Source organism: Colossoma macropomum, unplaced genomic scaffold (assembly GCF_904425465.1).
Source record: "Colossoma macropomum unplaced genomic scaffold, Colossoma_macropomum, whole genome shotgun sequence".
In the NCBI taxonomy this organism is placed as follows: Eukaryota; Metazoa; Chordata; class Actinopteri; order Characiformes; family Serrasalmidae; genus Colossoma; species Colossoma macropomum.
The window spans coordinates 22,845,876-22,871,823 of NW_023494793.1; the positions used below are offsets into that span (position 1 = coordinate 22,845,876).

The following is a 25,948-nucleotide window of genomic DNA, read 5'->3' on the forward strand; positions in this document are numbered from 1 at the left end:
TGGCACCTGCAGCTGCTTTATCTTCCCTCTGCTTTGTCCTGCTACTGTTTGTCTTTATGTTCGACATCCTTGAGACTGTTTTTCCATCCACGTTACAAGTGCACTAGCTGTAGTTATTTCTTCAAGCATGTTTCTAATGTCATTGTAAAAGAGTTATTTCACATTTGCTCGCGTGTAGACAGAGGGAAAACCACAGCTAATTCTACGGCCCCTGACCAAGACGGCAGGAAGAATGAGAGGTAAGATTAGGATTAGAGGGCTCAGTGTGAATCAGGAGATAAGGGTTACGCTAGCAGACATGCTGGGATCATGGATAGAGCTGTCCTAAAGTATGTCTTTCAGCTCCACTATTCAGCCATTCAGTCACAGTGTCTGCATGAAAGAAAGTTCATGGCAACGTGACTTCCAGAAACCCAAAGGTTCATTGTCATCTTGTGCAAAACTAATCATTGAAGTGAGAACTGCTGAAGCCCTGTTGAGAGCATAAACACAGACACATTTCACTGACAGATCTCACCTGTAAACCCTGGTGGGCAAATGCACTGATACGCATTGATCAGGTCCTCACAGCTTCCACCATTTTCACATGGCATGGATTCACACTCGTCTATGTTCACTGAGCAGTTTTCTCCTACAGGATACAATGAAGAGCATTACTGTCAGTGGCCACTTCAAAGACCTGTCTCAACAGGTTATAACAACTTACAAAGTAAGCTGTGGCAGGTAAATGAGATCTTGGAGCTGTAGTAAAGCTTTAGTAAAGCTCACCTGTAAAGCCAGACTGGCAGTGGCACAAGAAGCCTGCAGCGTGTTCGTAGCTAAAGTCCACATCCAGCTGGGGCAGGACGCCGTAGTGGCTCTGGTCTGATCGCTGGAAACATTCTCCGCCGTTCTCACAAGGCTGAACTACACACTCGTCCACGTCCACCTCACAGTTCTCCCCCTCATATCCTAAAGTAAAAGAGAACCATCAGGACGATTTCAGACAACGTGGCACAAGATCAGTGCATTAAGAAAACCTCAGTAAAACTATATACCCATATCTTCTGTGGGGATTTTGTTGTTGTTGTCACAGGTCTGCTAAAGTTTAAGCTTAGGTTTTTTAAAACTGTACTGAATATAGTTTTTACTTGGATATTAAAGACGCTGGAACCCATTTAGGCACCTTTTTTTTTTTTTACATTTTTTGTGGAATAGTGCTTTTAAACTATAGTGTACAGACAGCACAGTAAAATTACAATAAAGCCTGGGCTCTAGATGCTGTCCCAAGTTCTGCTTTGAATGAGTGCCCCTGCTCGCCTGCCCTTTAGACAGGTTCAACCACCATGGAGACTCCTGCAAGGCCATTCACCCTCCTAATGATGCGGATGCCTCCACAGACTCGAATTACAACTATTCTACATTACACATTGTTCACCTGCCTCTCACTATACTTCTTATATTTATGCAAACGTATTGCCATGACAGGATTCCAACAAGGGTCGTTGGTGTTCATAGATTTAACCCCTTAACATTCCAGGCTTATTACATGCAAAGGTTTATTATTCAGTAACTACAGGGACTTCAGTTCAAACTAATGGAGCTTTTCTAATGGAGCAGTGTGTAATAAAACTTGGGCCTGCTGCCAGAGGAGGACGGGTTCTCCTTTCAAGTCTTGGTTCTTCTCAAGCTTTCTTTTTTTTGCTCTTGGGGAGTTTTTCCTCAAAACTCATCCCAAAACTTCTCTCAACACACTCAAACCTCATCCAGCTATTAACCCCTTACCCTTACCAATAAAACCGTGGCCATATTTTATTACACACTTCTATAACTTAAGAATAGCTCAACCAGTTTGCTCGAAGTCCCTGTAGTTACTGAATAATAAATCTTAGCATGTAATAAGCCTGAGGTTTTAAGGAGTTAAAGAAGTTTGCAGACTTCTCAGTGAGGTTTAGAACACAGTACGACTTACTGTGAGCTAAAAAAATTAACTTCACTGTGTAACTGAACGCTGCAGGACAACAGATGTTGTACAGAATTCTCCCAAGAATCCAGCTCCCTGATGTGTTTTTATTTGTAAACATATATTCTCAGTCTGAAAATTCAAGATTAACAGTCATTTATAAAAAAAATACAAATAGTCAGAGTAATCTGCATCCACACGTCTGTGTGATGTGTGTGCATGTGAAGGGGAGCCAGGAGTCAGCACAACACTTGTTGTCTAAAGTAGCGTTCAGCCACACTGTAAAGTTCTTCTGTAAATGTTCTTTTTTATAGTTTACAGTAAGCCATACTGTGTCCTAAACCACATCAACAAGTCTGTGCAATCTTAACCTTTTGAGCGAGTTAAGAGACATTTTTTACAGAAAAGATTTGGGTGACTATTGAATTCTAGTGTTTATTAACAAAGTTAGCCACGTAGCTTCAGCATTGAACTAAAAAAAGCAAAATATGGACACCAGACACGGCTGACTGAATACATCTGTAATAATAGGAAAACTGTGTTAATTCAATTTGCCAAATCATTCCTTTAATGTAATATAAAAATAACATATCTGCATGCAAAAATGTGCTTGTATCACATAGGGATGCACAATACATTGTTCCTTAATCATTACTGCAGCATCATCTGTGCAATACTGTATTCACAGATGTGTGCAGTATGTACATATGATATCAAAAAATTAATTGTTATTTTAACTTAAATTTTAAGAATCTGCATATAAAGTTCTGTCAACTCATTATTTAAAGTTCAATTAACTCAAAATTTTGAGGCAGTTTGGTAATTTTTTTATAAGAACTGTTTCTTTACAGTGTATTATAATATTTTAAAACATAAGATATCGAAAAGTGACTTTCCCCAGCACAGTTCAGCCCTTGTGTTAAGCTATTTGTAAAGCATATACAGTCGTATAAAAGTTTGAACACCCCACCAGGTCGTATTATATGTTTTGTTGATTTTCTAAATTAAAATATGTTAACACATCCTCTACAAAAAACACACTTAAATGTGCTGTTTTTCTACAAATTTAAATGCACAATTGATATTTATTAGCAAAATTCAATATATTCAAAATTAAAAACATAAAATTTTAATTTTAAATTTTAACTTTCGCAAAGGCCACATTTTATGTTTTATGTTTTCAATATGCCAAATTCATATGATGAACACTAATTGTGCATTAAAATGTGCAGAATTTATCTTAATTTAGAAAATCAACAAAGCATGTCATTTGACCAGGGGCGTGCAAACCTTTGCATACAACTGTACATGTGATCTGATACATGTACTGAGTCTTATACTGTAGTTTCAGTATCTGTCTCAGACCACAAGCACTACACTTCACTCATTTCCATGCTTGTGAATTAAAGCTTTTTGTGTAATGAAAATGTGTACTCTATGTGAAAACTTTAATAAATGGAGCATAATTAAATCAAATTAAATTGAACTTATCAAGATGACCTTTTTAATTTCCATCTAGCCAGAAGGCTCTAATGAGCAAAGTATACTTTAATTGGTTTAATTAATTCTTCATTCCAAATGGAAACAGGTTCAGTAATTGAGTAGAGGTAAAAGCACAGGGGAATCAGTCTGTATGGAGCAGGATTACAGCTTTAACAGATGGACCTCTGGAGAGGACAATACTGCACCAGCTCAGACGTGGCTTGATATGATCTATATCCACAGCTGCGTTGTTTACTGTCATAAAAAACTTTAAATCCATGCCACATCATGTTGTATATCACACAGTAATGTGTTGATTTTCCAACAAACTGTTAATAATGTTTTACTTAAAGTTACAGTCTGCTATGAAAGTAGAAAATACTAATTTCAAATATTCAACTTGCCTTATTTTTTATGTTTTACTGATGTTTGTACATACAGACTTATGAAGGTCAAATGACATGTTTTGATGATTTTGTGAAATGGCACATCCTCTACAGAGAACACACTTTAATGCATGATTACTTTTTATTGGCTGAATTTAACATATTAGAAAAATAAAGCATAAAATGTGGCCTGTGCAAAAGTTATGCACATTATATATCTTTATGTTAAACTCACCAAACAAACATATAGATAGATAGATAGCTAGATAGCTAGATAGATAGATGTTCCTTACTATTATTTTATTCAGGCGAATTATGTCACCAGTCTAGACACAGATTTTGATGTTCTTGTTGTAAAGGTAAAGTAGGCAGGTATACTTTTATGTATATGACAGTAAGTTTGTGGAACCAGGGCCACAAAGGAAACAAGCCATACCATCTCGCACTGTTTCTCTTTTTATATTAATATGAAATGGTCTAATTAACTCAATCAAACACAGAAATAATTAATCAACCAAATCAGGTGTGAGGAAAAGGTCAAAGCACTAAACTGTGCATGTGTGTCCCAGGACAGAGGTTATGAACTACTGGTTAAATATGCAACTGCATGTCCCGGCCTCTAGAGGACAGTGTTTGGTCAAATTTGGTCAAATAAGAGGCACAGGAGTCTGGTACCTCACCAATCAGTGGCTTCATAAATAGAGAATCTCAAACAAAACCAAAACCCAGCAATGTGAACATTTACCATTCTGTCATGAAATAAGCCATGCTGTCATGTCATGATGGTTTTGGTCATTAGATTACCTGGCCAACAGAGACAGGTGTACTGGTTAACTCCTTCCTGACAGGTAGCACCATGCTGGCAGGGGTTAGACGCACACTCAGGAATGTCCTCCTCACAGAAGTCCCCAGTAAACCCAGTTCCGCTGCACTCACACTCATAGCTGAAATTTACACAGAAAAGTCAGGTTACATATTGTTACAATATAAAAAAAATGGCCCATGACAGCAAACCTGATAATTATGGGAATAATGGTCGTATCTGTCACCAACCAAGACATTACAACTATTATGTTTTTGGACTTTACAGCTTTCTTGGTTGAGAAATTCTGCATAGAATTCATACCGATTCAGACAAAAGTTCAGGTGCTCCTTGTCAAATTACAAAATTGCTAATTGCTAATTTTAAATGAAATGAATAGAAGCAAACACAACATCTGCATGGAGCAAATGTGACAAATTGTAATGCATAATTGCCATTTATTTGCTGAATATTTTATATATTGAAAAAAATAAACTAAAATAAAATGAGGTGTGTGCAAACGTTTGGGCTCCCATTCAGTAGACCCACTTTTGTTTTGTTTTGTTTTTTATTTTTGCTAAGGACTCAGAGCTCCTTTGACTTACAATGCCTTAATCCAAGTGAGGTGCAGGGAATTACAAAGCATAGTAAACTATCATAGGGGACAGCAGAAGTGAAAATCATTTGCTCAGGTGAGCTAGCTGAGGTTCAACCATGGGTATTTCTGTCAGTGAACAACCATATTTGATATTGTCTTCATTGGCTTTTACATGTAAACACTTCCTTACGGTGGGAAAGGTGGTATAGTCCAGTTGCACAGTGAGTTAAATCTAATTAAATCTAGTTAAAAGCCAATTTCATTGTTTGTTTGTAACAAAAGGCATTAAAGAATCAAAAAGTAGGTGATGCAGGATGTTCGACAAAACTTTTATTATACTATAATAAACATTTCATTTTTAAGAATCATTTAAAGAGATTTGTGTATGTGAGCTTTTTCATATGCAAAAAATGTTTTAAAAGCAAAAATTTGCCCCAGATAAACTCTGTTGTGATCAGTAGACTCAAGTCCACTCAACTGCACTCAACAGCCATGGGCTCATACAAGCAGCTGACTGAGGACCTAAAACTGAAGATAAGTGCTTCTTATGAAGCAAGAGAAGACTATAAAACATATATAAACACGTTCTGCTTGTAAGTCAGTGAAGAAAGTAAAGAAAAAAAGGTTGGATATTACCTAAGACCTAAAACATATATCAAAATCAACCTTGAACAACTTAAAGAAACAAAATATTAAGGTTTTGAAATGGCCTTCACTGTCACCAGATTTGAATACTGTTGAAAATCTGTGATTAGATATCAAACAGGATGTCATTGCAAAGCCAACCTAAGAATATTTCTAAATTAGATTTCTTCTGCATAGAAAAGTGGGGGGGGGGATCTAAATCAAGAATGCAAAGCTGGCTACAACATATGGAGGCTATAATCTTAGCCAAACGGGGTCTGAAGGGACTGAAGGGAGTGCCTAAATTTATGCACATGCCACATTTTATGTTTTATTGTTTTCCAATATGTTTCCAATAATTCAGACTGGAAGGAAAGACCTGCTTTCCTTCTTATAAGAAGGAAAGCAGGTCTTTCCTTCCAGTCTGAATTATTTTGAGTGGTTCTAGACATACGGAGAGTAGAAAGTAGAGGTGGGCCACTTAAAGATGAATGAAGATCTAACAAACTAAAACATGACTTCCCACAGCCTAAAACAGCCATTTATATAATAATTGTATAATATAATTAAAGGTTCAGTTATCAGTTAGATGTGTGTTCAGTGGCGTGCTAATGAATGAAGCTGATCTCCTGGTAGACAGATTAGTGAAAGTGAGTCATGTTCATAAACAATGGGCTAAGGGTGACAAATGAGTCACTCTCAAAGACATCCTGCATAATCTCATGAATCATAACTAATGCAGAATCAACAGCCCCATAAAGCACAGAGCTAAAGATGTTAAGCTTTTGCTCTAATTATACATAACAAAGGGAGAACAAATCACATACTTGATTATTTGCCTGATTCCAAAGGCACAATATACCTTTTAGTAAAAGAATATTTTACAGTACTGTAAGAACAATGAAAAATGGGGAATGGTTGATGCTAAAGGATGATGTAAAGCTCAAAACTGCCAATGTTTAGGATGTGTAAGGGCATCATTAAAACCCCAATATGTTGCTGGTTATTTTGCGTGTCAGTCAAACATGCATTTCCTGCCAAAATAGACGGGTCTTGCCCTTGTTAAGGTAGAACTCTTGCTTGCGAGTGTGAAGCTGTGGATAACGGGTCAAAGTTGTCCACATATATATAACAACAAACATTTCAGTTAAAGATTGGGCTAAGAGGTATACTTCAAACAAATCAAATAAATATCAGATTCACAATCTTCACAATTTTTTACATTGCAACTACCTCAAGACAACTTATGATCACTTTTAAGCACGGTATGAAATGAGTTCTGTTCTAATTGGCTGACCAGTTTTGTTCCTCATTCAGACAACAATCTAAGCTGAAACACTCCTTATAACTTCCGTGTGAATGGGCGGAGCTAAACTGTTATAGGCTCAATAGGTGAATATATGCAAATATGTTTCCATAACATCACAGAAAGAGAAGATTAAAAACAGACTGTTTTACTGGTTTAATTTCTATATATGGACTTTATGGACTGGGGTGTGAACAGTACATTTTAAAGCTTTAGCATTTACATTTTTACATACTACATAACTCCTTTATGTCAAGAACGTGAGGAAAATTCAATGGATTATCCATAATAACAATGATAATGACATGGTCCCTTTATCAAATATTTCATGTTTACGTTTAACACATCAATTCAGCTTTTCATATTTTTCAAAGGATACTGGGGATTTTTAAAAGGAAGTTGTTTACCATATATAGCTATTGTTGGGCATTTCTTTATGTAAACAAGCCTAACCATATACAAGCAGGGCAGTGTAGGATTCACCATCATTCATTGCATTCAGCTGTACATACACATTTGATAAAGACTAACATTCTAGTCTGTACTGGCAGTTTTTACACACAGATATAGAACATGTTCCACACATGCTTTGATAAAGGAAACTGTAAAACTGCAATCACTCTGTTTTGTTTTGTATGGTAGTACATGTCATCACTAGAACTTGGCCTTACATGCCAGGACATCTTGCCAGGACAGTTTGTAAATAAAAAATACATTTACTGTTAAATCTTTTGAGTACCATGAAGGAATTCCAACCTTTGATCTTGTAATTTTGGATGTGAGGCAATCTATCACTGAGCCTCAGGCACAGCTCATTCCAGGGCTTCCAAAATTCTTTAAAATATTATTTTCATCAATGTTAAGAATGCTAAGAACCCTGAGAAGCAATTTAAGAAACCCTACCAAGCAGAACACTACCAAGAACAATCTGAGATTGTGTAAGCTTGTATCAATTTAAATTAGAAAACTTTATTTAAAGAATACACCCACTGGCCACTTCATTAAGTACATCTCCTTGTATCAACACTCATTGTAGTTCTACAATTGTAGACTGTGGTCCATCTGTTTCTCTGCATACTTTGCCACCCTGTTCTTCAATGGTCAGGACCACCACAGAGCACTGACAATGACATGATGGTGGTGTGTTAGTGTGTGTTGTGCTGGTATAAATGGATCAGACACAGCAGTACTGCTGTAGATACAAAGAGGTGAACTTACCCCTTAAAATCCCAGGCTTATCACATACTAAGGTTTATTATTCAGCAACTACAGGGACTTCAACGCAAACTGGTTAAGCTGTTCTCAGGTTATTCTCAGAAGTGTGTAATAAAACTTTGTGCCTGTCACAGTCCCTGGCCACATAAGAGTTTAATGAAGTGGCCCGTCAGTGTATAATGCATTGTGCATCTTCTGTAGAAAACAAATCTGAGCTATGCTCACTTGTTGTACATGACCCGTTTTTCTTCATGGCTAAAACAGATAGATGTCTGTTTAATGACTCTTACCTGTTCACCATATCGATACATGTGCCGTTGTTGAGGCAAGGCACAGTTGCACATTCATCAATGTCCACCTCACAGTTGATGCCCTCAAACCCAGACAAACACTCACAGATGTACAGCCCCACGTAGTCATGACAGGTAGCACCATTCTGACATGGAGCCATCTCACATTCATCTATCTCCACCTCACAGTTCACTCCTGCAAGCATAATATCAGCAAGTATCTATTACTTTCCTCTATGAGTTAAACTGTTATCATGAAGTTCAATGTTAGAGTATATGTAGTGGTGTGTGATGTCTGGATAGGTGGGTAAACTGTGCCATCTAAGGAACCTACCCCCTGAAGAAGATTTGCCCAGAAAATCAGTCTAAAAAACTGTTCTAAAAGTCTTATTTAAAAACACATCAATATAAACTTAATATAATATGGTTCCCGTACACTGGATGTTACAGTGCCTTACTCCATAACTTGCATTTTCTCTGTATTATATATAACACAAAACCAGTTCCAAAAAAGTTGGGATAGTATGTGAACAGAAAGCTGTGATTGGTATATTCTGTCTAACCTATATTAAAACATTTTGACATTAAGAACATTGTTTTTTCTAATTTACTCTTATTTCAAATATTTAAAATTTGATGCCTGCAACACTTTCCAAAAAAGTTGGGACAGAGGCATGTTTATCCCAGTGTTACATCACCTTTAATTTTAACCACAGTGAATAAATGTTTGAGGAATGACACAAACTGATCCAGTTTAGAAATTTTTTTGCCATCCTTCTGTTATACATGATCTTACATGACCTTCATTATCATGTTTTGAATTTGATACTGCGACACATTTGCAATGGGAGACAGTTCTGGACTGCAGGCAGGCCAGTGTAGCACCCGCACTCTCTAAATATGTAGTCATGTTATTATAACATGGGCAGAATGTGGCTTGGTGCTGTCATGTGGAAATAAGCAAGGATGTGTTTTTTAAAGTGAATAAAAGGCAGCATATGTTGCTCCAAAATGTTTTCAGCATTAACGGTGCCTTTGCAGAAGTGTAAGTTACCCACTAATGCCCCTCATGTCATGACAGACCCCTGCTTTTAAACTTAACACTGACCTTGAGAACACAAAGTCCATTATTTCCATAAGCAAACTGAATGGTCGACTCAGTCCATTTCAGATAGGCTTGAGCCCAGAGAAGTCGGCAGCATTTCTGGATGTTGTTGACATATGACTTCCACTCGGCATAGTGCAGTCTTAACTTGCAATTGTTAATTTGAAACTCTTGTACTTTTTGCTGATGGATTTTTGGTAATAAAGGATTAAGCCTTTCCTGGATGCTCCTTTTATATCCAAGCATGCTTACATCATGATTTCATCACCTGTTTAAGATTTTAAACATTTCACAATGATTCTAGTCTTAAACTGTCCCATCACAATTTTTTTTTAAAGTGTTGCAGACATCAGTTTCAGACTGAATGTATATTTACATTTACATTGAAAAGGTAAAACACATACCTTGTCTTTGTACTGTTTTAATTCAAATACAGGTCAAAGTAGATTTATAAATGACTGTTTCTGTTTTTCTTTGTATTTTACCTACTGTCTCACATTTTTTGGAATTGGGTTTGTATTTTATAGGTGGATATATAGCAAATCATTCTTTTCAGAGATGAGCATATACTTGCGGATATGCACCACTACATTATTAGGTATATAAAAGGAAGAAAAATGGCTGTGTGGTGAAATCAAATGTACACAATTACCCCAGATGTAGTTAGTCAGTCAAGACTTGTTTGGTGTCTGAAATTTGCTTGTTTTTGTTTTACACTGGAGGTTTGAAGCTGCACAGCTAACAACACATGGAATCTTATATATATATCTACTCGCAGTGTACAAAATGAACACCTAAATCATCAAAGAATTCTCTTTACTGAGTAATCTTAAACAGACTTGACTATGTGGTTTCTGACACTGTATTATATGCTGTTATCTATAAACATGGACAAAAGTGCAGTGTACAGCTAACAACAACAGTAGCAGCCACCTTGAATCCTGATTTTTTCTGTATTTTTATCCATTAGCATGTAGCATGTACAATGGTAGTAGAAGTAGTAGCACTGGAGCCGTAAAAAGGGCCATGGATTTGCATGTTTTTTTCACTCAAAATTTCTGTCATAGGTTATTTTTATCTATTTTTTTTTTTAAGATCTTGAGTTATGAGCATCATCACAGCACAACGAATGTAGTTTTCTCTAGGCCTCAAGATATTTTTTTCATTATCACAACATAATGAATGTTATCTCAACAAAAACAATGTCCATTAAGTCGTGATAATGTTATAAATAGCTTGAGATAATGAGAAAATAGTATTTATTTTAAGGGATATATGTTTTTTTATTAGTTTATAGTTACCTTAGCCTTAGCTCCAGATTAAAAATAAAGAAGTAAGCTTCGGTCACCAATTCCTAAGGAGAGTAATGATAGTTTCAGCCAATGATTGGATTTGATTCATGATCCTGGGTTCATGACTGGGTATTCTCACATTAGTTTCAACAAAATGAAGAAAATGATTACTATAATCATGTTATTGCACAGCTTAGTAATGACACTAGAGTGAGTGAGTTGCTGATTGCTGCTGGTCATTTACAAACATTGGTGCCTAAACAATGCAGTTGTATTAGATGGCATAATTAACAGATTGTCCATTACCACAATGCATTGTCACTCCTCCACAATGCCCACTGTCACAGTTTTTCATCACAATTTCACAGCTCATTGCTACATCCTTACCAAACATGTCTTTGCTAATCGACTACATTTGGGGTGTAATGGCAAAATTGTGTAAATTAATTTGGGAGTCAAAATATTCCAACAAATCCAACAGCATTCTTACCTGTGAACCCTATCAGACACTTGCAGGTGTAGCGGTCCTTTCCATTTATACATGTCCCGTTGTTCTCGCAGGGCTGTGACGCGCACTCATTAATGTCTATCTCACAGTGATAACCTTGAAACCCAGGCACGCAGAAGCACTGGTAGACGTCAATGCCATCTTGGCAGATGGCACCATTCTGACAAGGCTGGGACAGGCACTCATCAATATCCTGTTCACAGTGGCTCCCCTGGAAGCCCCGGGCACAGTGGCATTCATAGCCGCTCAGTGCCCATATGCAGGTGGCGTTGTTAAAGCATGGATCGTCCGAACAGTCCCTCACACGCGTCTGGCAGTTATCGCCGCTGTAGCCGCTGGGACAGTAACAGGAATATCCATTTACTCCATCCACACAGTGGCTCTTAATGCCCATACAGGGGTTACTCTCACACTCATTAATGTTCTGCATACAGTCAGGGCCTCCAAAGCCCTCAGTGCAGGAGCAGGTGTAGTTTGCTGTACCCGGGATACTAATGCAGTTTGGGCAGCTGACATGGACACAGGCATCATATAGCTCACAGTCTTTACCCACATAGATAAGTGGATCATCTGGGCAGTTGCACACATAGTCTGTCCCTGTGTCTATACATGTGCCTCCGTTTTGACACGGTGAGGACAGACATCTGTCCGCCGTCGCTGTGCAGAATATTCCTATGGAGAAAAAAAAAGATTTTTAAAATCATTTTAGATGACTGCTGTCAAACTAACCCACTTTATTAACAGCACCTACTTGTTTTTTAACCCTGACAAGTCACAGCTATTAATTAAATAACAAAAGCATGGTGTAATTCTACACTTACAGTCAATGGCACATTTCCATAGGTAGGAGATCTTTTATTGTGACTTAAATTGGATGAAAGAATATTGTGCGCTCAACAGTTTTGCATAAATTAAAAAAAAATCCTTTGCACAAGGGTGGATCATGTCACTATCATGTCACTACAGCATGTAAATTGAATGTAAACGTAAGTTATTAAGTAACTTAGTAATTAGTGTATAAATTAGTTATATAATTACATTTACAACCCATTTCCAAGAAGTTGGGACGTTGTGCAAAATGTAAATAAAAACAAAATGCAATGATGTGCAAATCATTTAAACCCTATATTTCATTGAAAATAGTATAAAAGACAACATATCAAATGTTGAAACTGAGAAATTGAGATTGTTTTTTGAAAAATATATGCCCATTTTGAATTTGATGCCAACAACACATTCCAAAAAAGTTGGGACAGGGCAACAAAAGGCTGGTAAAGTTGTGTTATGCAACCCTGCTAAAACCGGTTAATTGGCAACTAGTCCGTAACATGATTGGGTATAAAAGAGCATCCCAGAAATGCTGAGTCTTTCAGAAGTAAAGATGAGGAGGGGTTCACCACTCTGTGATAGACTGCACAAGCAAATAGTGCAACAATTCAAGAATAACATTTCTCATCATAAAATAGCAAAGAACTTTTGTTTTTCATCATCTACAGTACATATTCATCATTAAAAGATTCAGAGAATCTGGAGACATCTCTGTATGCAAGGGACAAGGCCAAAAAACAGCATTTGCTGGCCATGATCTTTGGGCCCTCAGGCGGCACTGCATTAAGACAGACATAATTCTGTAGTGGAAATCACTGCATGGACTCAGCCACACTTCTGAAAATCACTGTCTGTGAACACAGTTCATCGTTGCATCCACAAATGCAAGTTAAAACTCTAAAACGCAAAGAAGAAACTATATATACTTGATTATTATTAGCTCACATTTTGAGAGGTGAAAACAACCTCTTCTAGTGTTAAAGTTGAATTCCACAGATTCTTCTATCATTAAGATGTAAATAAAGTCATTCAGGGTGGTTTGATGTGAAATAGTTCATTGTGGAGAAATTTAACAACCTGGATTTCTTTACAGTGGTTGTGATAGAAACCAGGGAGTTGCGATGTCTACAGCTTAACTCCGAACAAAAAAACACATGCAATAACACATCAAATAAGAACACGTGTAGCATGTAAAACTCAAACACTGTCCTACGACCTCTGCTACAGTTTACACTGAAACTTGTCTATAAACAAAACTCTTGAAAAACTTTTTATTCAGACACTCTTCATTCATGCAGTGACCTTGCCCGCCTCTAAGACACAAACACAGTTTACTATCTCAATGGGTTAACGGGCTTTGCCCCCCCCGCTGCTACCTTAAACAAGCAGGTGGCTATGCCGTATTATCCTCAGTGACTTAATCACTTCTACTACATGTCCCATCACTGGAAAGCGCTCTGAGCACCTTCTTCATTAACACAGATCCTCAACACGTGCCTCCTGTCAGCGACCCTATCATTCACAAGGCTAAGCAGCATTAAGTAACATTATTTAATGGGTCAACTTTTCTAAGGACAGCAGTAAAAGTAGATCAGTGGAACATCATGGACCGGTTTGCTGAACATGCAATGTTCAGTTTGGGCTTAGACTTAATCTGCATCTGGGAAACTGTACCTATCTGATTCTTTCAGACAGCTTCTTTACTACAGTCATTTATAAGAAAGACATTTAAAAACAGAAAAGACTGTAAAATAAGATACTGTTAAATGCACGCTCAATATAGCATTTTTTCAGACTGTTCTATGCTCTTTCACTATTATAGTCATTGCCTCCCTTTCTTTAGTTTTGGGGGGCCAACGACCCCATGACTCTACCATGCCAACACAGAATACTTTTTAGTTTAGCATTGGGTTTAAACTGGTACTGGGAAACTCAACCCAACTGATTCTTTCAGTTTCTTTACTATAGTCATTTACAAGAGAGGCATTCAAAAACAGAAAATACTATGAAATACTGCAGCTGAAACTGGTCAGTAAACAGCTGCCAGTCTGTCACTTTCCAAAGTTAGAAGGACCAACCGTGTCAACTGTGACATGAGGTCAGTTAATAACTAGGGTGGCACATCCGTTAATCTAGACTTATCTGCTTTACTGGTTGTTTGTGTTGTGTGTCTGTTAGAGGTGGCACTGATCTGATAATCAGTGTCTGCCAATGGCAACAGAAAATAAAAACAAACAAAACAAAATAAAAAAGGCATCATCAGATATCAGAGAGATTATGAAACAAATCTAGCTTGAAATACTAGACAGTTGTTTGTAGGGTGATGGTCACATTGTAACAGCCACGTTACTTGATGTTAACAACGGGTAGTTATTATATAACGAGTCACTAAGTATTCTACTAGAATTACAATTCCTTTATCTTTTTAAATTAAAGAATGAGCAGTTTGAGCATGATAATGTCTACTTCCACTAATCAAGTCATCACAGGTAAGATATAAATTCTATAAACATTTTTTATGCCCACAATGGCAATATGCTTCTGCTTAGGATGCTTGATGATTTAGGTTTTTAAATTGCTGGTGATGTTTTCCTCAACTTTTCTGTGTAACTTACATCTCAGCTGTCTGAGTTGAACTTATTAATGTGGTCTTCACTGGTCTTTGGCCAGTTCCATACTGATTTTAACAAGCCCTCATTCACTTGGCCTTGTCATTTCTCCTTGAGGGAATCCCTGGCGCCATCTTAAGGGCAGTTCCATTACTTTACTAGCTCAAGTGAAGGGTGTTAGATGAGCCCTCGGAGGGACAAGGGATTGAGTGTTAAATTTAGCAGGAGAATGTGGCCAGAAATCATTGCGGTGTTATGCATTTCCCTTTTCAAATCTGAATAGAATGGCAGAAAAATCTGTTTATTAGCTATTTATAGTACTACTTTAACCCCTAAAATCCTAGGTTTATTACATTCTAAGGCTTTTTATTTAGTAACTACAGGGACTTCAATACAAACTGGTTGAGTAATTCTTAGGTTATAGAAGCATTTAATAAAACTTTGGCCCCTGGCAGGCCCTGGCATTTAAGGGCTTAAAAACCTTAAAAATAATTTAAAATACTTAACGTTTCAATACTATAGCGTTTAATTTGCTGGGATTTAGGTTGCGAAGTAGTCAGTCTTTTATACATGATTGCTGAATAGCATTCTGCAGGCTACATGGCTAACAAGAGCAACAACAAAGGCACTGCACCATGGCCCTACGCCAAGTTTCTAGACAGACAAAACAATTATTCCCAACTTTTATGTACGTTATGCATAAATGTCTCGTAAAAAATGTTTTGTATTGCAAAGTTAGCATGGCTAGCCGTTTAGCTCACTGAAGCTAACCTGCTGAGGACACTTAATCTGTGGCTTGATTTTTTACAAAATTCAGCAGACAGGTAGCTGTGTTCACAATGCAGTCTAAGGTAGATAGATCTCAGTTCAACTACAGAACCTAATCTCCTCAGTTATCATGTCAAAGTGCCTAAAAACACAGCAAACTGGGGTTCGACTTTCTGCTCAGGCAAGTATCAATCAATAAGATTGATGCTTGCCTTGATGCTTGCCTTGGGTAAGACTCCTAATGCTACTTTCACCTACATGTGTAACATGAGTAAACTGTAAGTCTCTCTGGATAAGAGCCTCTGCCAAAATCTTGAACAGGTGGTAACCCTAGTTTATGTGAAGCCTGCTTTCTCGTTGATGTGTACAGAGTCGTTACTGTATTGTCTAAAATGTATTCCCTTTTTTTTTGTTTTGTTTTTTTTTGTTTTTGTCTTCTGGTACATGCCAGTTTTCATTACCTCCATTTTCCCTTAAAGTAAGATGATACTGAAAAGCCTTAGTGTGCAGCATCATAACAGATTGATCTCAGCCCCCCAAAGAGTGGAGTGGTATGCTGAAGCCTCCAGGACAGGAGCTGTACCCCATCCTGAGAGTGCTCCTCCACTGAGAGTGAGTCTGACTTCTGAGAAACGCACCACAGACCTGTTAGTGTGAGCGGAGAGAATATAAACATTGCAAAGTAAGCCATGTTTCTTAATGAATTAGTGGCATGTATAGTAATGAATGGTTGGTATGATATTGGATCAATCAAGTAATGTATTGAGATCAGTTACAATAACAGTCAAAATCAGTTTATATTCAGCTCCATCTTGACCTTCTCTGAACTCCGCTCACTTCTCTGAAAGTGACTGCTTTTGTTTTCTCATTTTCTGCCCATTTTCTACAAAATAGTGATTTTCACCATGGCAACCAAATTCCAACAGAGAACCTCATAGAGTATTAATGAGGGGGTTTCCTTAGGGACCCCTGAGTATTAATCTTGGTATGACCTGCCCTGCCACAAATCAAAAGGTCCAATGGCAATGTACTACTGTGAGAATTTACTTAGCCATACATTGAAAACAACAAAAACAACCAAGACCTCAGGTTACCACAAAATCCTGTTTTGATTAAAAGTCTAAAGCTGTCCTTGATGAACTGAAAGGTACAGTGAGGCATCTTGCTTAAAGGCATTTAATATACAGCTTTTTTTTTGCTCAGTAGGAAATCTATTGCACATTCCGCCACTGCTCCTGCACTGATGAGCCACACTTGGGCCACTGCTCACTGGCTGCATCTCTATTCTTATTAAAACCTTTTATTTCTGCCTTAATCCTGGTCAAGAGTGAGAACTAAACATCATTAGATCAGTTATGATATTAAAGGGGAACTTCTAGAGAAACTTACTGAGTCAAAATCATTTATAGTGGTGGTGATGTGAACCAGATGTCTGAAGATTTTAATGCCTCTAAAAGCTACATCACATAAAGCTATTACATGAAATGGTTATAAAAAGCTAGCCGATGCCAGCTAAAGCTTTACAATAGTTCTTAGATTAGGTTCTGGCCTAAAATGTTTTTGGTTGGCAGATATTGTTAGGAAAAATAGTGCCCAAACAAAACTTATTTTTTCAGATTTTCTACTATTTTGCCATTATCAACATTACATATAAAACACAGACATGGTCATTTTGGATACTAAATAAAATGACTGTTTTTGTGTTGTAGGCATCGCAACTGCTGGTTCCCATCACTACCAATGTAAAGTCCAAGTTATAAAATTTCTCAACAACAAATTTCTCAGCAATGCACCATTTTACATCCTACCCTGAATGACTTTGTTTACATCTCAGTCACTGAATAATGAATGAATTCTAATTTTCTCTTTACCTTCATCTTTGAAGTGCAACATAGTCATATAACTCGGTACAGCTGTTTACTCACAGTAGATCAGACTGACTGAGCTGTGCGCTTTTCGAAAACAGCCAGTGTAGACATAATATTTTATTATACATCCCATTATGACTGAAACCTGAAATTCACTTTTTAGTTTTTCCTGATTCTTCTGTGCTTCCGATCCATAACAAGAACCTTTTAACACATTTACATTTAAAAGAACCAATTACATCTACTTTCAGCACTTTGCTTTTGAGCTACTTTCTATTCCTCCACTGTCAGTTGCTGTATTGTCTTCAGTGTGATTCGTTAACAAAGCGCTAACACCTCTGCTCAAACCCCAAGACAGTCTGGAGTCTTCACACTCTTCCCAAGAATACAATGCATACTGGAGCTTTTGAGTTCATAACATCATTCTTCAAACCACATCTCTGTATACAATTTCACATGTGATTAGTAATTGTTATTGTAATCTTAGTCTTAACAATACTGATGTAACAGTATGCAATAGTAGACACTATGCAAATGAGGCTCTAATCAATCAGTGAATTTACTGTATTGCTGTGGCCAATATAGAAATTCTGGGCCAATGCCAATATTTTTTCATGCACTTATCTGTCGATGCTGATGCTAATGTCAATTAATAAACATTTATTGCATGTATAATTGGGACTAGATCTACCTGGATTAGATTGATTAGCATTACAAAGTAATATAATACCTACAGTCATATGGAAAAGGTTGGGGTCCCCACAAATCATGATTTTGGGAGCATCAAATCTTGTTTTTGTTGAGTTTTTCTTGAGTTGAAGTGAAAATAAGTTAATACATCCTCTACAGAGAACACATTTCTGCACATTATAATACACAATTACTGATTATTTGCTGAATTTAATATATTGAGAAAAAATACAACATAAAATGTGGCCTGTGCACATTTGATATGTTATATTTTTTCATTTTTTCCAATATGTTAAATTCAGCAAATAAATAGGCATTATGCTCTAACATTAGAATAAAAAAATGTCAGTTTTAAGTTTGTTTGCTGTAGAGAATTTCCACTTAGAAAATCAACAAAACATGTAATTTTACTGGGGTATCCAAACTTTTGCACACATGTATATTTATGGAGGGTTACAAATGCAGTAAAATGAATAAAAACCAAACATTTTATCACAGTAGCCAAACGTCAAGTAAACATTCTGCTCTTCCAGTACACAGTAAATATGTCAACAAATATCCCTCAGAAATACTGCTCACATCTAATTAACTGTCCAATGGAGAACATTTCTAATAATTATCTGCTGATACTGATATGATTCCAATACCATTGTGCATTCCTAGCTTTGGTGTCATCCAACCTCCCACATAAACATGCAGTCCATGATAGACTCTTAAAAATAAAGGTGCTAAAAAAGGATGTTTGGAGCGAAATCAAGAGGCTGGTAGTTTCTCTAAAGCACATCTTAAGTTTAAACCCTTTACATTTCAAGTAGTGCAATGGTAACATGAACCAGTCACAGTTTTTTCCTAGAGCCATGCGTGCAAACCAAGTATCATTTATTTTAAGTAACCACCTTTATTTTTAAGAGGGTAGCAAAACAGACCCAATACCCACCTTTTTGTGGCAGTGATCCTGCCTCCACCTCCTATTGTTTTAATTCAAGCAAAGGGTCAGAGTGGTCTTTAACTCACAAATGCTTTCCCTGCTTTAATCTGCACAACTTGGATAAAACTCAGATGGCCTTTGGCCCCCTGTGATCCCTCAGACAGAGTGCAGAGTGCAGCATCTGAGCCATTGTGTGAGAATGAGCATGCAGCATGATCATTGTGGAACCCTCGGTGCCTTCAATGCCCTCAGAGAAGGTCTAATATATTGCTGGGAACTAAGAGTTACACGTCTGTCTCTACATTAACATTTTGCATTATTTTGACATGATTGTGAAAGCTAACAACTGTGAAAAAATTATTAGTCTACTTAAATAACTACGATCATCTGAAATAACTGCAATCATGCCAAATCAATGAGGTTAGGTGATTATGTAGTAATTGCAACAGTCCTGCTCCAGGCCTTCTGGAAGTTCTAGATACATCACTGACTGAAAAAAAGATAAAAAATAAATCCTGCAGCTGCTAGCGAAAAGTGGCATCATCATAGCAGTGTTTTTCTTCTCTCACTTTTTGACCAAGTTTTGACATTTATGGCCCAAACAGAAGGTCGAGCTCTAATAGTCATGGTTCACCACTGAGCATGATATATGAATGATTCAGAACTGAAAACGTCACTAGCTGGTACAGAGAGGCTCTAACATAAGAGAGGCACTTCCAGAGAGAATCAGAGTAAAGAGGAGGAAGCACACCACAGAAGACATCTGATGTTACATGCGTACTTATATAACATCATTATTTGCACACTTTCCAATAAAAATCAAATTTCTACACTGTTGCAAATGGGTACCAACTCTGTAATTAACATAATGTGTGGGTGGAATGCAGCTATGGTAATATTATAACTACACAGGCAGCTGCGTTCATACTCACAACTCTTAACTGGACCTGTCAGTGATACTGAAAGCATTCCTGTGGTGATGGCCCAGCCTCCATTGCTGTAGCACTTCATATATCAGCAACATCCACTGATCTCTGTCCGGCTATGCTATCACAAGAGCCATAAATTGAGGCCAAGAGAAGAAGCTAGATATCTAAACCACTCCTGTTGTACTGTTTTACTCATAAAAGCCCCGCTGTGAGTTTACTATGGGAGCCTAAATGAAATCATTATAAAAATAACATTAAATTTCGTAGTTTCAACCTCATCTCTATCTGCTGCATCTGGAGCATACAGTTGTCAGTTAACACAGATGCTAATTTGGATGCCTTTCCTTGAACAGGAAAAAAAAAATCTTTAATTTCAAATTCACTTATAATAGAAGCCAGTGGGCAGGTGCTTCAGAATTGTTATATAAGTTTGAGTCAGGTTTTCTGCACAAAAGTCACTGTTCCTAGTATCATCAACAGTAGGCTACAGATGCAGCAGGTGAAGCAGGACTGTACATAAATATTTTGAGCATGTAGCACTGGTTGCTGTAGTGTCGTAGCACAAATTAATTGAAATTATTGATATCAAGGTTAAAATCATATAATATGTTTCTCAGTGAGTGGAACAATTTTTCATTTTAACTGTGAAAAAATAAACAGATTTTTTTTTGTTATAACATTTTATCTGCATCAGCCAATTAGTATTGCTGATGAATGTGGGATACCCAGTCAAAATGTATGTTTTACCCATGTTCCCAAGCTCAACAATAAGTGGTTTACAGGCTTTAGTAGCTTGGCTATGAAGCCTAGTTAGACAAACCTTTAGACTTTTTAAACGATTTAGTTAGCAAAGGCTAAGTTGAAAGGGTAGTAACACTGCCAAGTGAACAACTCATTTAAAATATAACTGTTTCTCAAGTTAGAAGCAGTTATGTACTTTGCAATTACCAACGTTTGGTAGCCAGCTTGGTAGCCAACTAGCTAAATTTCCATCTCCACAAAACAGGGAACTATCTAACTAAAAGTTCACAGATCAATCATTGCTATCATAAGCCGCTAATATGAACATATTTAGAGGTATCAGTCGCTAGGATATTAAGTATTAGTTAGCTAACTTCTAGCCGGTGTTAGTTAGCCAGCTAGCTAACTAGTAAACAGCTTAATTAGCTAATTGTCCTAACCTGCAAAGCAGCAAGTTACCTACTAGAACAGCCAGATACATTATAGATAGTAAAAATAATGTCAAAACAGTACATTTTAAACATTTAACTTTAGATATACTGAGGAGAACTGCAGTGAGGGCAGTGAAGCAGTGGCAGCAGAGAGCACACAGCTACACAGAGAAAATATTTGTAATGTTAATGTACTATAATAAATACATATTAAGATTTAACATGTCGGAGCCTCTTTTTTTCATGCTGCTTTTTTCCCCTTAAATTAAGCACAATGTATTCATCCTATCGACATACTGCCTTTTCTCATATACATGTAGTGTACATTGTACAATACTCATCCCCAAAGTGTGAAATTCTCAAACTGATGTTGCACAAAAGATTTATACTAAGACATTCACCTGTTCTGATGCTCACTTCCTGATGTATCGTCATGATTCTCACCCGAATTTATATTAATCGACTTGAACTTTTTGTGACTTTTAAGCCACAGTACATAGTTGTTATTTACTGTTAATGTGGTGTATTAAATTACAGTGAAAGTAATACACCTAGTAGCCAGTAATTCACTGTAATTTTACAGTAAAATCAGCCTTACTGAATGAATTCTGTTCAGCTGGTCAAACTGGACTTAAATGAACACTGTGTAGTAGTTAATTCAGCTCTGGGGACTTGCATGTTTCTTCAAACAGCCGCCACAGATAAAGAAAACACAGAGTGATTCCACCTTATCAGAATAGTGCAACAACAGTGCCGAAGGATACAATGCAGTGCGCTCTGGCACAGAACCCCTTGAAAAAGCTCTCCAGTCACCATTCAACCTAAAGACAAAAGAACGGCGTGGCAAGAGTCTTGCTGGTTACCATGGAGAAGCTCAACTATGGCCCCCTCGTGGAGCGAGCGCTGCCTGCCTGCCTGGAACTCCCCACACTTCAGCCTTCCCACAAATGCAGCAATGAGCAAAGAAATAGGTCACTGCCTCATTAAGGAGGAGCCCACCAAATGACTGTTCCCCCAAACACTTATCCCCCACCAGAGACACTGAGAATTATTCCCTCAGCACGGCCTCAGATGGAAAAAACCTGCTGACATACAAGAGTTTTTCAGAAAGTAATGATGAACTCAAACAACTAGTTGTCATACTGAAAGTAGGGGTGGGCCATTTGTAGGGGTGGGCTATTTGTATGGGTGGGCAACATGTTGATATCATGTGCTTTTCTGAGCATATCGTCAGTACTTAAAGAACATTTTCATTACAAAGAGAGCATAATCAGTCCTGGTTAAGTGGATTTAGTGCAGCACATTATGTGAAACATTGAATAAAAATAACTGTATTCATAGTTTTTATAGTATTTTTAAATGGAGTACTACTGTTCCTTTTTTGTCTGTTCCACATTATCAAAGCTCAGAATACATATTCCATACCATGGTGCATATTGTGTACCATGAAAATGTCTTGAAGCATTGTGATGGTGCAGTCGTAGGCAAACGTTTTGGCACCCCGGTCAGATTACTTTGACTTCTGTTGATTTTCTTTGCGAAAATAAGTTAATACATCTTCACAGACAACACATTTTTAATGCACAATTACTCTTTATTTGCTGAATTTAGCATACTGGGAAAAAAACTAAAACATAAATTATATGGCCTGTGCCATATAATTAGTTATGACACATTTTATACTGTATGTTGTATTTTTTTCCAAAACGTTCATCTATTAAATTTGTAGAAAGATACCTTATTAAAGTTCTCAGTAGAGGATGTGTTAACTTATCTTCTCTTAGAAAATCAACAAAACATGTCATCTGACCAAACTTTTTCATATGACTGTTGATTTTTGTCATATAAGCCACCCCTAGCGATATGGGAAAAAATTATAACATCCTAAACTTTTCTGTATTTTCACGATACACAATGTGTCACGATATTTAGTTTTGATAGGTTTGCGAACAAGTTGTAACACATAAAATGCCCCAGCAAAACAGTAGTCACATTTTGTTTTTTGTTCTTTTGTTTTTTAAAAGTTAATATAAAGTATTAAAAAAAATAAAAAGTAAAACATCAAGGTAAACATCAAAGAAAAATCATGGGTAAATGGTTATTTAAAAATAGTTAAAAACAAATTGATAAAATAAGATAATGCCATCTAATCTCAGCTACTTGTTACATGAACCTGTCACTAAAGACTGGTTGTTGTTGTTTATTGGCTCTTTAACTGGTCTAAATCTGTCTTTTTTATGATAGGTGAAGTTGTGTAACTAAAATTACTGACGCTGTCCATGACATACCCATGAAAAAAGTCCATATGTATAAATTAAATAAAAAAATACAGAGTGGAGAGTGGTTTCCATCCGTATGAAAAAAGTAAACTATTTTCAGTGAACATTCACTGACTGAGTGGCCCACATTTCAAACAGTTAAATGCTATTAGATTTGGGTTTGATAAAGCTAGTTTAAGATTTACGCAGCTCTCTGTGTAATAAAACTGGCAGCTCTGTCTGTCCAGTAAGTGAAGCTGAGGAGCTGATGCTCATTGACTGAGTGCGGTGTGCAGGATGTGCTGTATGGGCAGAGTGTGTATCTCTCACAGCGGGGGAGCTTTTCAGATTATCGCCCATTCTAAACAACCTGACTGCCAGCTGGCTCCACTTGTGCTCCATCATGTGGCTAATTCCCAATTACTGCACCACACCTCTCCTCTACTTTAACATACAGTGCTGCCTAATTCTGCCTACAAATAAACTACAACCCCCCCCCCTCAACATTCATTCATTCATTATTATGTCTCTCTTCAACATCTTCCTTTTCTCACTTCATCGCTACAGCCCATTCACTCTGCATCTCTGCATTATGTCTCAAAACATACACACACACACACACACACACATACCTGACAAACACAGCTGGCCATTCACAAAAATAAATATGTATGAAGAGAAAACTGTCAGTCACTAAAGCGCTATTCAAACAGTCATATTACGCTTATATCAGACATGCAATCAAACAAACAATCTACATTCAGCTAAAATATGAATGAAAATATATTATCAAACTCAAAACATTGATTTCTCACTCTTAAAGGGCCTATATCATAGGACACTGAATCTCCCTTCATTTTTGAAATAAGAGCTGGATGTAAACACTGTAAACATTTCAAAAAGCAGCATTTACTCCCCAGTCCGTACAGCCCCTATATGGAAACTAACCCTGTTAAATGTATTGTTTTTGTGATGTCACACATGCTGCAGTTTAGCGTTGCCTGTAGTTTTGGTACAAAAAAAAACAACCAAACATCACAAATAGGGGGGAAATAAAAGAAATGCAGGGTATGTAAATTAATTAACTCAATAATGATTTAAAAACTGAATAATATACAAGAGTTGGACATGGGCCCTTTGAAACACTTCAGTGTCTAATGACAGAAAAACAACCATAAAGATCTGTAGAAACTCGTCTGTCACATCTCTTCATGCTAACTATAAGAACACGTTTATCCAGATGCTAACGGCTCTACAGCTCTATCAGTCAGTCAGTCGGTCCGTTCTTCACTCAGACAGTGGCGCTTAACTTTACCCCATCTGAACATCATCATCACGGTCAGCAGCGCGGTGGTCCTGTGGGGTCTTAAACGCTCTCTGCAGAACTCCATATCCTCAGACGGCTCTTCACCTCCAGTCCTAAAAGTGAGAACTCTCACAGTGTTTCCTCAGCATCCTTCATTGAGGAGAAGTTGTGGGTGTGTAAGTGTGTGAGTGAGTGTGTGTGAGTGTGTGTGGTGAGGCGATGGTATTTACTCCGCGAGGGCTCGACACAAAACACGGACTGGAATATTCTGGAACTGCCGTTGAAGGGAGCTGGAGTGGTTTTTGGCTCTCTAAGCGCCCCATCCGTCAGCAGCAGCTATCATTTCTCTTTTTTTCTCTTTGTCTTCAAAACATATTCCGCCTTTTTCACTCGCTGTCTGATTCATACTATAGTTTTCTTTATATACTCTGCTTTCAGAGACCTTCTCTGTGTAAATTAGCCTCTCTGTCACTCCACCCCCCACTCACACTTTTTCTCTTTGTCACTGCTAGGACCACCAGATTCTCTCTCTCTCTCTCTCTCTCTCTCTCTTCTCTCTCTCTCTCTCTCTCTCTCTCTCTCTCTCTCTCCTTCTCTCTCTCTCACCACTAGGACAACCAGATTCTCTGTGTCTTCTCTCTCTCTCCCTCTGTCTCTCTCTTACTCTATTTCTCTCTCCACTAGGACAACTAGATTTTCTCTCTCTCTTTCTCTCTCACCACTAGGACAACCAGATTCTCTCTCTTTCTCTGTTCTTCCTCCCTCCCTCCCTCTCTCTCTCTCTCTCTCTCTCTCTCTCTCTCTCATTTTTTTCTCTGACTACTACTATAACCAGATGGGTACATTCTGACCCCTTTTAAATGATCATCTCTACAAACCAGAGTCAGCTGTACTGTCACAGGAATCTGATAGGAGTAAAACCACAAGTCTTAATCATTATCCATGTGCTGAAGTGTTTATTTAGCTTGGTTTACGTAGAAAAGTCTCTCTTTCATATTACTATTATTAGTAGACAGCACACCAGGCTCCTACAGGCACTAAA

The 25,948-nt window shown here is 37.4% G+C and overlaps 1 protein-coding gene across 1 annotated transcript in view; it reads right to left on the minus strand.

Moving 5' to 3' along the window:
- crb2b (crumbs cell polarity complex component 2b) overlaps positions 1–25,093 on the minus strand; it is a 37,067-nt gene extending 11,974 nt beyond the window's left edge. The window contains exons 1-6 of the mRNA XM_036578861.1: positions 24,916–25,093; positions 11,533–12,222; positions 8,646–8,841; positions 4,615–4,754; positions 769–951; positions 518–631 (exon numbers count right to left, since the gene is read on the minus strand). Of these exons, the coding sequence (XP_036434754.1) occupies positions 518–631; positions 769–951; positions 4,615–4,754; positions 8,646–8,841; positions 11,533–12,222; positions 24,916–24,991 (1,399 nt within the window). The 5' untranslated portion in view covers positions 24,992–25,093. The remainder of the gene's footprint in view (positions 1–517; positions 632–768; positions 952–4,614; positions 4,755–8,645; positions 8,842–11,532; positions 12,223–24,915) is intronic.
- Between the last annotated feature and the right edge of the window lie 855 nt (positions 25,094–25,948).